The 15,105-nt window shown below is 38.0% G+C and overlaps 1 protein-coding gene across 1 annotated transcript in view; it reads right to left on the reverse strand.

The window, feature by feature from the left end:
• The window catches only part of C2cd6 (C2 calcium dependent domain containing 6), a 171,352-nt gene extending 157,198 nt beyond the window's left edge, over positions 1–14,154 (reverse strand). Inside the window, 1 exon segment of the mRNA XM_047543885.1 lies at positions 13,888–14,154. Coding sequence (XP_047399841.1) covers positions 13,888–14,154 — 267 coding nt within the window.
• Positions 14,155–15,105: the final 951 nt, after the last annotated feature.

Here is a 15,105-nt window from a genome sequence, read left to right on the forward strand (position 1 = left end):
CTGAAATCAACGAAATTGAAACGAAAGAAACAATACAAAAAATTGACAAAATAAATAGTTGGTTCTTCGAAAAAATAAACAAAATTGATAAACCTTTAGCCACACTAACAAAGAGAAGACGAGAGAAAACCCAAATCACTAAAATTCGGAATGAACAAGGAAATATCACAACAGACACGAGAGAAATACAAAACATAATTAGAAGCTATTTTGAAAATCTATACTCCAACAAAATTGAAAATTTCGAAGACATCAACAGGTTTCTAGAGACATATGAATTGCCTAAACAGAACGAGGAGGACATACACAATTTAAATAGACCAATTTCAAGTAATGAAATAGAAGAAGTCATCAAAAGCCTACCAACAAAGAAAAGTCCAGGACCAGATGGGTTCTCAGCCGAGTTCTACAAAACTTTTAAAGAAGAGCTCATTCCAATACTTCTCAAAGTATTCCATAAAATAGAAGAGGAGGGAACCCTCCCAAACTCATTCTATGAAGCCAATATTACCCTGATGCCTAAACCAGACAGAGACACATCGAGGAAAGAAAATTTCAGACCAATATCCTTAATGAACATCGACGCAAAAATTCTCAACAAAATTTTAGCAAATCACATACAAAACATATTAAAAAGATAGTGCACCATGATCAAGTGGGTTTCATCCCAGGGATGCAAGGTTGGTTCAACATCAGGAAATCAATAAATGTAATTCACCATATCAATAGACTTAAAGTCAAGAATCACATGATTATTTCGATAGATGCAGAAAAAGCATTCCATAAAATACAGCACCCCTTCATGCTCAAAACACTAGAAAAAATAGGGATAGTGGGAACATTCCTTAACATTGTAAAGACCATCTACGCTAAGCCCATGGCTAATATTATTCTAAATGGTGAAAAACTGAAAGCATTCCCTCTAAAAACTGGAACAAGGCAGGGATGCCCTCTTTCACCACTTCTATTCAATATCATCCTTGAAACTCTAGCCAGAGCAATTAGACAGACCAAAGAAATTAAAGGGATATGAATAGGCAAAGAAGAACTCAAACTATCCCTATTTGCTGATGATATGATTGTATACTTAGAGGAACCAGGAAATTCCACCAGAAAACTTTTAGATCTCATAAGTGAATTCAGTAAAGTAGCGGGATATACGATCAATGCACATAAATCTAAGGCATTTCTATACATGAGCGATGAATCTTCAGAAAGAGAAATTAGGAAAACTACCCCATTCACAATAGCTTCAAAAAAAATAAAATACTTGGGAATCAATCTCACAAAAGAGGTGAAAGACCTCTACAATGAGAACTACAGAACACTAAAGAAAGAAATTCAAGAAAACCTTAGAAGATGGAAAGATCTCCCATGTTCTTGGATAGGAAGAATTAATATTATCAAAATGGCCATACTACCAAAAGTGCTATACAGATTCAATGCAATTCCAATTAAAATCCCAATGATGTACCTTACAGAAATAGAGCAAGAAATTATGAAATTCATCTGGAAGAATAAAAAACCCAGAATAGCTAAAGCAATCCTTGGCAGAAAGAGTGAAGCAGGGGGTATCGCAATACCAGATCTTCAACTCTACTACAAAGCAATTGTAACAAAAACGGCATGGTATTGGTACCAAAATAGAAAGGTGGATCAATGGTACAGAATAGAGGACACGGACACAAACCCAAATAAATACAATTTTCTCATACTAGACAAAGGGGCCAAAAATATGCAATGGAGAAAAGATAGCCTCTTCAACAAATGGTGCTGGGAGAATTGGAAATCCATATGCAACAGAATGAAACTAAACCCATATCTCTCACCATGCACGAAACTAAACTCAAAATGGATTAAGGATCTCGGAATCAGACCAGAGACCTTGCATCTTATAGAAGAAAAAGTAGGTCCAGAGCTTCAACATGTCGGCTTAGGACCAGACTTCCTCAACAGGACTCCCATAGCACAAGAAATAAAAGCAAGAATTAATAACTGGGATAGATTCAAACTAAAAAGCTTTCTCTCAGCAAAGGAAACTATCAGCAATGCGAAGAAAGAGCCTACAGAGTGGGAGAAAATCTTTGCCAATCATACTTCAGATAGAGCACTAATCTCCAGAATCTATAAAGAACTCAAAAAACTCTACACCAAGAATGCAAATAATCCAATCGACAAATGGGCTAAGGAAATGAATAGACACTTCACAGAAGAAGATCTACAAGCAATCAACAAACATGGAAAAATGTTCAACATCTCTAGTAATAAGAGAAATGCAAATCAAAACCACCCTAAGATTCCATCTCACCCCAATTAGAATGGCGATTATCAAGAATACAAGCAACAATGGGTGTTGGAGAGGATGTGGGGAGAAAGGTACACTCATACATTGCTGGTGGGGCTGCAAATTAGTGCAGCCACTCTGGAAAGCAGTATGGAGACTCCTTAGAAAACTTGGAATGGAACCACCATTTGACCCCGCTATCCCACTCCTTGGCCTAGACCCAAAGGATTTAAAATCAGCATATTACAGAGATACAGCCACATCAATGTTCATAGCTGCTCAGTTCACAATAGCCAGATTGTGGAACCAACCTAGATGTCCTTCAATTGATGAATGGATAAAGAAACTGTGGTATATATATACAATGGAATATCACTCTGCCATAAAGAATGATAAAATTATGGCATTTGCAGGCAAATGGATGAAACTGGAGAATATCATGCTAAGTGAGATAAGCCAATCTCAAAAAACCAAAGGAAGAATGATATCGCTAATAAGTGGATGAGGACACATAATGGGGGGTGGGAAGAGTTAGTGTTAGGGTTAGAGTTAGGTTTAGGGAGGGGGGCAAGAATGGAGGAAGGAAGGACTGTATAGAGGGAAAAGAGGGGTGGGAGGGGTGGGGGAAGGGAAAAAAATAACAGAAGGAATCGAACATTACCCTATGTAAATTTATGATTACACAAATGGTATGCCTTTATGCCATGTACAAACAGAGAAACAACATGTATCCCATTTGTGTACAATAATAAAAAAAATAAATAAATAAAAAAATTATAAAGCCAAAAAAAATAATAATAAAAAGAAAAAGAAAAAGAAGGAAATTTTGTCATTTGCAATAACATGGATGAACCTGGAAAACATTATGCTAATTGATAAAGGACTACATAGACAAAAACTACATGATCTCATAAATGGAATCTAAAAACACTGAACTCACAAAAGTGGAGAGAAGGTTGGTTATTAGAGGTTGGAGAGGTGGGTGGGTAGATGGGAAACCTCCTCCCCAATCACTTTACTACTTTTTTACTTTTCCTGCCTCAGCTAAACAGAGTTCTCTTCAATGACAACAGCATCAGTAAAATAAGTCCTTGCAAAATTCCTATCAGAATCTTGAGCAACAGTTCTAAACATGCCTCATAAAGCCTCTGACACATCCTAGAATTTCTCCTGAACCTGCAGAGAATTTTGATTTCAGTCATTTCCACCATGCCTTTCATCCCTCTACCTTTGGCCCCACCTTGAATAGAAACTCCTTGTGGCACTTTTATTGAAAAGTCTGGATATCATATACATTGTCTACACTTCCTTCTCCAATGACTTTTTTGATCCACTCTGCTTCATTCCATACTTTTCTTTGAAAACCTGCCAACTTATATGTTTGCCTTTTCCTAGAATACGTCTACTTCCTAATCCTAATTGAGTAGTCACTATACTTATATTAATTAATTAATTAATTAATTAATGTTTACCAATATGCTAACACAACTATATGCCTGGCACAAGGTAGATTCCAGCTTGAAGTATTCTTACTCTCAAGAGTTTCAGTCTGGTGAAGACAGATAAGTAAAATTAACTGTAGTTTCAATATATAAAAAAAATGGTTGCCAAAATAATAACAATAACAACAGCAACAATAGAAGGGAGATCAGCAGAGCAGAGCAAGTGGATCATGGGGAGGGAGAAGGTGAGGAATAGGGAAGGGACTGGGGAAAGAGACTTATCAAATTATGTTATGCACATGTATGATTATGGTATAATGAATCCCACTATTAATGTATAATTATAAGTTCTAATTAAAAACAACTTGGCATGAAGAGAAAAAATTATTGCCAAGAAGGGAAGATTTTGCCAACCTTCCTCCAACTCAACTTCCACATAAGAAGAGTTATTAACTGATTTGATTGTCTAGACCCTACCATTCATCATACAAGTTACAGGTACGTGGAATTGGCAAATCAAAAAAGATATTTTTCAATCTTCTTTTTCCCTACCAAGCTCAAAAGCAATGGCTCCTCTTCATTCTCTGGCGTTTTCTGTAACTATGAAGCAAGGACACCCACAACAGGGTCCAAGCATTATCCCCTAGAGTTGCAGTAGAAAACATTAGAAATTTTCATTTTTGGTCAACAGGAAAGTAAGTGTAAATTGGTTGGCTCTGGGCAGCAGATAAACACCCTGAGGAAGTGTTTCATGCTCAGTGGGGTTCATGTAAGTGCTTTATACTTTCCATGTGATTTCAGGGCACTGCATTTGCTAATGAAGTAAACTGATCAATTGTGTTACCTTATATAACTGAATATCTAGTCTGCTAAACCATGGATAAGAAATGATCATTTTAAAAATTCATGCTGGGTTGGGGAGATAGCTCAGCTGGTAGAGTGCTTGCCTCACAAGCATAAGGCCCTGAGTTCAATCCCCAGTACAGCAAAAAAAAAAAAAAAAAAGAAAAAAAGAAAATTCATGCCAAAGTAATAAAGTTGGCAAATGTAGCTGGGCATGATGGTGCACACCTGTAATCCCAGCTATTTGAAAGACTGAGGCAGGAAAGTTGCAAGTTTAAGATCAGCCTGGGCAACTCAGTGAGACACTGTCTCAAAAAAATTAGATTTTTTTTTTTTTTTAATTCTTTTGAGCTGGAGGTGCAGCTCAGTGGTAGAGTACGCAGATAGCATGCAAGAGGCCCCAGGTTCCAACCCCAGCACAGGAAAAAAAAAAAAAAAAGTTGATAGATGTAAAGAAATGTCACATACTTTGGTTTTAAAAAAAAAAACATTTCAAATTTACTCAAGTTTTCTGTGATGACAAATGGGTGTCAGTAGTATGTAAACTGGTAGATATAGTAGATATTTTAAAATACATTTTTTAAAATCTGTCCTTTCAGAGTAAGGTGGTGGCACTTTAATAATTAATAGGAAAAGAACTATCTTTTTGAAATAAACTCATGTTAAGGTGAGAACATTTTGAAAGTGATTGGAAATATTTCCATTTCACATTATTTTGAGTGTGTGAAAACAATGTGCCAATCAATGCAAAGCATTCATAATTTCATATTTTAAAAACTTGAAAACAATTTTCTTTTTTTAAAAAATTGTAGTTGTCCATGGACAGCATGCTTTTATTTTATTTGCTTATTTTTGTATGCGGTGCTAAGGATCAAACCCAGTGCCTCACACATGCTAGGCAAGCACTCTGCCACTAAGTCACAGCCCCAGCCCAAAGCAATTTTCTTATTTGTTTAAAAATCTCAAAAAAAGAGTTCAGAAGATTAGAACTCATTTTTCTTTTTAAATATAAATAAAATGCAATACTTCCAATTGGTTTCAAGCGTTAATTAATCATAGGAGATGGCATTTTACTGGAACTAAAAATTTTGTATAACAGAATAGAAATTTAAATTAAGTACTGTGATTTTACCAACCAAGAACCACTTCTTCCATATAGAATTTCAAATCTTTAAAGATATCTGGTTCAAATGTTTGGTTTGAAAACCAAACACTAAAATAAATTGGCTTTAGAACCAGACCTTCCATTCACCTATCACAAAGTGTTAAATCATACTTTTTAGACATAATAATGCTTTTAGGGTTTTGTACCACTAACATAAAATTTAGCTAAAAGTAATTTTTAGAAATATTATTTACCAGTTTTAATTTTTGGTATTTGAGATTTTACAAATAAATTGTAGTATTTTAAATAACGTATAAATACACATAGAAACATCAATGGTAAGTGTTCATGTTTTCTACTAATAAGGTTATACAATCAAAGAAATTTAGACTACTTCTATAGTGTTGCATCTAGATGCCTGTGCGGGTGCGTGCGAGTATATGTGTGTGTGTGTGTGTGTGTGTGTGTGTGTGTGTGTGTGTTTACATGGCTAGGGATTGAACCCAAGGTCTCATGAATTGCTAGGCAAGTGCTCTACTAATGAGCTACATCCCCAGCCCTAGATGTCTATAATCATATCTTGCTTTGCTAAATCTGCCTTTCTGGAGACTTTAAACTGCCATATCCCAAACGTGCCAGAAGTCTGAGTCTACACTCAACCAAAAATTACCATCAGCATTCTCCCTCAGAAGGCTTTAAGGGAAAAATCTGTTCTTGCTTCTTCCACATTCTGATGTCAGCCCACGTTCCTTGGTTTGCAACTGCCTCACTCCATCTCTTCCTCTGTAATCACATTGCCTTTTCCCCTTCTGATCATGTCCAAAACTCCAATGTGGGGGTCCTCTCTGCCACTTCCTACATGGAGGAGGAAATGGCTAACTGCCAGAGGAGGATGTTGGCGGTTTCTCTATTACCCCAAAAACTTACCTACTCAATGAACACACAAGAGCCAATATTCTATGAGAGACGGGGCATGACTGGTGTGGCCATACCAGCTCTGGCCTCTTACAACAACAGCATGGAGTCGCCCAACTCTCCTTTATTTATAATATACAGGTAAAGGGGGGCAAGGACCGGGAGGACCTGCTTCTGTGATGGACAGGATACAGTGGAGTTAGGGGAGCCATCCTCTCAGGGGGAAAATTCCAGAAGGAGACAGGGAACCACTCCCATGCAGTGCCGCATACTTCCTGGCAGTTCCCAGAAGCCAGGCCTCTGCGTCCCATGGCTCCACCTAGTCTGATTCTGCTAAATAAGAATGGCTTCCCACACTCCAACACTCTTATTTAACCACACTTTGATTACACCTTGGGCCCAGTCTGATAATCCAGGATAATCTCCCCACACCAATATTCTAACTTTCATTATATCTTCAAAGTCTGTTTTGCTGTGTATGGTAACTACTACAACTATACACAATTTATACTAAAAAATTAGACGCTTTAGATGAATTGGAAAAATTAGACACAAATGACCAAAACTAATTCAAGAAGAAAAAGAATATATGAAAAGATTTATAAAAAGAAGTTGGATTTATAATTATAAATGTTCCCTCAATGAAAAACCCAGGCCCAGATGGTTTCATTGGTGAATTCTAACACTTAAAGAAGAAAAAATAGAAAGGTGATATCAGCAAGATGGCAGATTAGGAGATACTAGCATTCTTCTTTCCACAAAAAAAAAAAAAAAAAAAAAAAATCAGCTAACCACAAATAAAAATAGCTCTGAGAGGACTCAAGGGTCCAATTAGGAACCTATATCAAAATAGTAAAGCAACAGTGGATCACTAGGGAGATCAGTTTAGTGGATATATCTGGTCTTGAGTGTGGTGACAGAGGATGGGAGAGCAGTTACTGAAATCAGAGGTCTCTGATGCCCTCATGGCTGTGGCATGCCCAGTTCATGAAAATGTTTCTGTGCAAGGGCACAGGATGCCTAGCTACTGTAGCAATGCCCTGCATGGGAAGGCTCTGCGCAAGAGCCCGATCAGTTCTAACCTTGTTCTCAGGCACACAGCTCCCAGGAAGAAAGGAATTCTCATGCTAGACAACCACAATGTTTCGCCAGCTCTGCTTCTCTGGTTCCTGCCCACCTTGTAGCAACTTTTAACAATGGACTTTCTTGAGAGCAACACAAAGCTCCTAACATTGCACTTTGCAACTGTGGATTGCAACTATGGAAAAGCTACATAGGATATCCTAGTTTCTGTAACTTTCCTGAACAAGAAGAGTAATGGTTTCATAGTCTTTAATCTGAAAATGTGACATATATAAATAAAGATTGCTGCCCTAACTCTTTAGACCTGCATCTCCATCGAGAGCAGGCTCCACCTGATCCCAGCCTAATCTTCAAGATCTGTGTCTGTCAATCTTTATTTTCCAATCCCCCTTTGCCCCTCGCTAGACTCCGGAGTTTGCCCATTGGTCGAGACAATCTGGAGTTATATAGGAGCAAAGATGAAGGGCACAGACTATCTGTATTACCCATAGAGTAGATGCTATCATGATTCACAATGGCCTGCTCCACAGAGAACCTTGGCAGCATTTCCTGCTGAAGACCTCAATGATTACCCTGACAGCTGAAGACTACCCACAACTTTCAAGAAGAGAACCCCATGGTGTTTGCTGTTTCCAGCCCCAGTGATCTGCTCCACAGAGGACACATATTTCACTACTGAGGTAACCATCACTACTGCAACACTCTTCAAGAAAGAGCTGCTATTGCTCCACTCCAGGACCAGCGATTCCATTCCTCCCCAAACTCCACATATACCCCAGATCCAGAGCTAAGGTTGCTCCACATGCACCTGCACTTCAGACCTTAGCCCTTCCACTGCTTTGTTCATGCTCACAATCCAAACTTTGGCTCTGTGGCCACTCTGTCCATGCCTATTCCCCAGACCCAATTCCAAGCCTGCTGTGGATGCTCTCATCTCAGGTAAGAAAGCTCTTGCCATTGTAGTTACCCAGCATCTGGACCCCAGAGTTGCTGTTGCTTTATGAGCACCCACATTCTAGACTCTGGTTCCATATCTGCTCCATAGGTGCTTGAACATCAGATATCAGAGTCCTCAAGCTGAACCTGGTGCCAAGAGATCCCCTCAGCTATGATATCCCTCATGGAAGAAAAAGATGTCAGGAGATTCCCAGAAGCCTTCATCACTAAACACCCCAATAGCCCTCAATACCACAGGAAGTATTTGCAGACTTGCTGTTAAGGACCCCTGTAATCTTCACCAACACTAACCCTAGCTGATAGAACTCATGAAGACTATGCCACTGGAACTTCCTAGAGCCAGAAACATCAGAGCCCATTCAGTCAGCCTACACACATCCACCCTACCAAAACCAGTTTGTAAAGGTAACTATTCCACCAAATGCACAGATCAACATAAGGCTATAAGAAATACCCCAAAAAATAAAGAAATGAATAGATGATACCACATAATTTTCCCTTAAGCAACCCCAAAGAAGTGAAGAAGTTCAAATTATTGTTTTAAAGAGGCTTAGTGAACTCCAAGAGAACACAGACAACAAAAATCAGGAAAGCAATGCAAAAATGAAATTTGAAGTTCAACACAAAGAAAGTGATTATTAAAAAAACCAAATTCTGAAGTTGATTAATACAAGGAATGAAATAAAAAATGCAACAGAGAATACCAATACCAGACTTCATAAAACAGAAGAATGTGTGAACTCAAATCCAAGTTGCTTGAAATTATTTAGTCAGAGAAGAAAAAAAGAATTAAAAACAGTGAAGAAAGGCTTCATGAATCATGGAACACCATCAAGCAAAACAATATATGCATTATGGGAATTCCAAAAGAAGAGAGAAAGAGGAAAAACACTAATGGGGCAGGGCTGGGGTTGTGGCTCAGTGGTAGAGCACTTGCCTAGCATGTGTGAGGCACTGGGTTCGATTCTCAGCACCACATATAAATAAATGAATAAAAAATAAAGATCTAGCGACATCTAGAAAAAAATTTTTTTAAAAACTGTTAAAAAACAAAGATAATTTTTAAAACATCAAGGGAAAAGAAACTTATTTCATAGAATGGAACATTCATAAGGCTATCAGCAGATTTCCCAGCAGAAACTCCCAGGCCAGAAGAGAATGGGATAATAAAAGTGCTGAATGAAAAACAAAAACAACAACAACAAAAACCCCAAACTAACAAACACAAAAACCTGTCAACCAAAAATATTTTATTCAGCAAAGTTGTCCTTCAGAAAAGAAGGCAAGATAAAAACTTTTCCAAAATTTGGGGGAGTTCATCACCACTATATTGTCTTACAAGAAATAATAAAGGGAGTTATTAAGCTGAAATGAAAACATGTTAATTAATAACATAAAAACATGTGAAAGTATAAACTGTCAGTGGTAAATATACAGTTGAATTCAGAATATTCTAATACTATAATAGTGATATATAAATCACTTAACCCTAGTATAAAAGTTAAAAGACAAAAGTATTAAAAATAACTTTGCCACAATAATTTGTTAATGAATACACAATGTAATAAAATGTAAATAGTAACATCAAAACATAAAATGGGTGGGGAGAGTAAAAGGGTGGATTTTTTGTGTATGATTAACATTAAGTTGCTGTAGGCTTATAATACTGTTAAAACTATAAGATGTTTTATGTAAACCACATGGGAACCATAAAGAAAACAACCTAGTGGATAAGTGAAAGAAATGCAGAAAGGAATTAAAACAAACCAATATAGAAAATCATCAAATCACAAAGGAAGACAGTAAAAAGACTATGACAGGAATAAAAAAATTTTAAAAAAAACTACAAAATAGCCAGAAAATAAGTAACAAGAGGGCAATAAGTCTTTACTTATTAACAATTACTTTAAATGTAAATGGATTAAATTCTCTACTCAAAAGACAGCAAAGTCAAAGAACTAAAGCAAAAACAAAAACCAAGTATATATTGCCTATAAGACTCACTTCAGCTTTAAAAACACACTTGGGGCTGGGCATGGTAGTACATGTCTGCAATCCCAGTCACTTGGGAGGCTGAGGCAGGAAAATCACAAGTTCAAAGCCAACCTCAGCAATTTAGCAAGGTCCTAAACAACTTAATGAGACCCTGTCTCAAAAAAAGGGATGGGGGCGGGTTGTGGACTGGGGATAGAGCTCAGTGGTTAAGTGCCCTGGGTTAAATCCCCAGTACCAAAAAAAAAAAAAAAAAAAAAAAATACACACACGCGGGGGGGGGGGGGGGGGGGGGGGGGGGTCAAGAATGTAGCTCATTGGTAGAGCGCTTGCCTAGCACACCTGAGGTTCAATCCCCAGCCCTGCCACAAAAAATAAAGATACAAAATACACATAGGCTTATATTCCATGCAAACGGAAACCAAAAGAGAGCAGGCGTGGCTATGCATAATATCAAAATAGACTTAAGGCAAAAATGTAAAAGGAGACAACAAAGATCATTATATAAAAATAAAGCACTCTATTCACCAAGAGGCTATAAAGATTATAAATATATACATACCCAATATTGGGGCACATAAATATAGAAAGCAAATATTAAAACAACTGAAAGGAGAAAGAGATAACAATACAACAATAGTACAAGACTTCAATGCCCTACTTTAGACCTAATGGATCTAACAAATATATACAGAACATTCCATCCAACAGCAGCAGAAAACACATTCTTCTGAAGGGCACATGGAACATTCTACAGCATAGATCATATGTTAGGCCAAAAGCAAGTTTTAATAAACTTATAAAGACTGAAATTATATCAAATGTCTTTTCTGATCATGGTGGTATGAAACTAGAAATAAATACAGGAGAAAATTTGGAAAATTCATAAATATGCGGAAATTAAACATGTTTCTGAACAACTAATGTATGAAAGTAAAGATCAAAAAGGAAACAAAAATATCTTGAGGAAAAACAGAAATATGAAATACCAAAAGTTATGGAATGCAGCAAAAGTATCTCCAAGATGGAATTTTATAACAATAAATGCCTTATCAAAAAAGAAAGATCTTAAACAAGCTAATTTTATGCCTAAATGAGCTAAGTAAAAAAGAAGTTAAGCTCAAAATTAGCAGAAGGAAAGAAAGAATAAAGTTCAGAGCAGAAACAAACTAGAGAACAGAAAAGAAATTCTAAGAGTCAACAAAACTAAGAGTTGTATAGCAAAAAAGTACCACAGTCAACAGACAACAGTCGAATTTTGGGAAAATATTTGTGATGTTTATCGGAGATTAATTCAAATACCCATAATAAAGAAAGAACTTTTGGAAAATCAAAAAGGCAAAGAGCAAAATCTGATAAGAAAAAAAGGACTTGAACCAATAATTCACAAACACAAAATTTTTAAAATTTTTTTAGTTGTTGGTGGACCTTTATTTTATTTTTGAAATTTATTTGTATGTGGTGCTGAGAATCAAACCCAGTGCCTCACGCATGCTAGGCAAGCGCTCTACCACTGAGCTACAACCCCAGCCCACAAAATATTTTTAAAGGGCTTAAACATACAAAATATGTGTTATAACCTCATCTCAAATCATTTCCCCTCTTGTTCACTGTGTTCCTAGAATATTCCAAACTTCATTCTATAGAAACTTCATACTTGCTTGTTCTACCTTAAGGTTCTCCCCCAAACTCTTTAAACAGCTCACCTCCTCTCATTTTTCAGGTATTCACTTACAAGTCACCCCTTCAGAGAGGACTTTTCTTGATCCCCTCTCCCAAGTACTAGCTGTCCTTCCACCGCAGCTGGTCTTGATTTATTTTATCACAGCATAACCTGTAACTGTCCAATTTGAATACTAGCTTCCTAAGGAAAAGTGCTTTGCCTGGTTTATTTATCATCATATCCTTCATGTCTAGTAGTAAACTTGGAATACATTTCAAATAACAGGTGCAATAAAAGTAAGGTAATTACAGTTCAGGAAACGGAATACTAGGTTACAGGATTTGACAGACGAAACTACCAGAGTGAAGATATATTCCAATATGAAGAATTACAGTGAGTTACTGAAAGGAGTTAAGGAGGTTCAAAGAACTGATAATAAAGTAATCCACATTTGTACCTAAGTTAGAAATCACAATATCTCTCAGTTTAAGCACTATCTATAGTGGATCCTTCTAATTCTCTCAGTAACCTATATTTAATTTTTTTGGGGGGGTGGTAGCAGGGATTGAACCCCAGAAGATTGGATACAGATACTCCAAGAACAAAAGATACAATGATTTGGAGCAAACTCCTTTAATAACACCCTGCCTACTATGTAACTTTTTGTGATTACATATTTTCCCAATCAGTGAATATTAAAGAGCCATTCATTTTTATGTGGGGAGATTTCATTTTTTACATTAAAAAGGGATCCTCATACTCATAATTATATTGGAAATCACCATTTTGTAGTAAAAAGTCCAAATTCCTTAAAATGACACACAACTAATACCTCCCATGGGCTAGATTTCCAAGCATATCTCTCTTACACAACATTTATGATTTTTTTCCCCAGCGATTTGCCTTATAGCTTACTCTTAATATGTCCTCAATTTATCATAACAATGTTTCAATAGCATTTAAAATTTTCGGAATTAGAAGGGTATCTCAAAGATCCAATAATTCAACTCCTTCATTTCATTGAGAAGAACTTCATCTTTTGCATACCATTTATTTCCTGATAAATACTAGAACTTAACCAACAAGGATAAAAAAGCTCCTCATAATTTCTCTAATGGTACTACTACATATACTGGTAAAGGCCAAGAAGTTTCAGGAGGCCAATAATTCACTCTGCAGACATGACAAGGGATTTGTTCTGCAAATTCACTATGTAAGAATCTCCAGAATGAAAACAAAGGTAGCTAAAGTTTCTGGAGTTTAGCCCTGTAACATACAAATGAAATCCCAACGATGATGATAATGACAGCAGCTAACATTTATCGACTCTGTTTTTTGCACTGTGCTAATCATGTTATATATTATCCCTTTTAGCTGTCCTTAGGTAGTAATTATTGTCTTAATTTAACAATTAACAAAATGAGGCTCTGAGAAGTAAAATAATTGTCAAGGTCCCACAGGTAAACTTCCACTTGTGGAAGATATTACCACCTTCCAGTAGCGGGCAGGTCTCCCCCAGTCTGTGTGCATGGACCCAGGTACTCGGCACCGGTCACACTCAGCTAGACCCTACCCCTTAGTCACAGGCCAGGCCCGCACTCACATTCAGCAGCCGATGCCCAGTGGTGGCCTTCTCTTTGTCCGGGCTAATGGTAAACCTGTCGGCTTCCTGGGCGTTACGAATGACAGAAGACTCTGATGCTCTCGTTTCCATCACTTTCGTATCCAACGCCCTTGTGTGCGGGACCTCCGGGACAGCTAGGGTATTCTTCTGAAGTGCCGGGTCTGTAAACAGGGAATGGACCCGCCCTCTGCGGTTATCAGCTGGGGCTGGGGCGGAACTCTTCAAGGTGTCTTCTGGCTCTGCCATTCCGCCATGCTCCGCAGGGGCCTGCCTGTGCCAACCGACATCTTGCTGCTGCGCAAGCGCAAGCGCACCCTGCAGCCTTTCCTGAGCTTCGCTTCTGGCACGTGCAGCCACGTGGGCCCTGCCAGGGCCGGGGCTTTGGAGCCGCAAGTTGAGTGAGCACGGTCCGGCCGGTTGTGTCTCCTTTAGGAGGAAGTCAGAGCATGCTGTGGACAGCAAGGCTGCTCACCATCTTAATCCGACACGATTAATCAAACCCAGTAGTTCGTGTCATGTGCCCTCGTATAAGCCCTCGTGAACCCTCATCTTCCAGCACCATTTATTTCTAGATTTAAAACATCAATCACTTCCTGTACACTGTCCCCTGTGCTCAGACGTTTTATCTCCAGCAGTCTACTTGGCTGTCTTTACCTGACTGTTACAGAAGACACGTTAACACTGTATATATTCCTCTTCCCCCTGAACCTCTAGTGTGTTCCAACCCCACTTGTAGACGCAGGAGACAGACTGGTAGAAAAGCAGCACGCACTCTGAAAGAACTCCAAACTTTATTTTACTGGGGAAGGGGACGGATCAGAGGAAAACAAAACTCCAAATTCTGAGCTCCCATCTACAGTTTCTCACATTTATAGCCTATCTAGTGTCAAAAATTATCTAGTCTACAATTTTTTTCTAGCGGGAAGCATATTTACAGAAGCAGCCCTGAGATAAGGTGAACAACTAGCTCCTCTTACAAGGCCTTTGATAAATCTCTAGCCTTGGGCCCAAGGCCTCCACAGGTGTGTTTACACTTAAAAGGGGAGTAGTCAGACTCCCGGGGCAAGTTATCTGCAATCCAAAAGGTCAATCAGGCTTCCAAGAGAAAGGCTGACAGAGGGGAGAGGAACTGACCCCTTCCCCAGCCATTGGTTTCTTCTCATTAACAGTTTTATAATTTCATGTCACAACCAGGTC

This window comes from Sciurus carolinensis, chromosome 3 (genome assembly GCF_902686445.1).
Source record: "Sciurus carolinensis chromosome 3, mSciCar1.2, whole genome shotgun sequence".
NCBI lineage: Eukaryota > Metazoa > Chordata > Mammalia > Rodentia > Sciuridae > Sciurus > Sciurus carolinensis.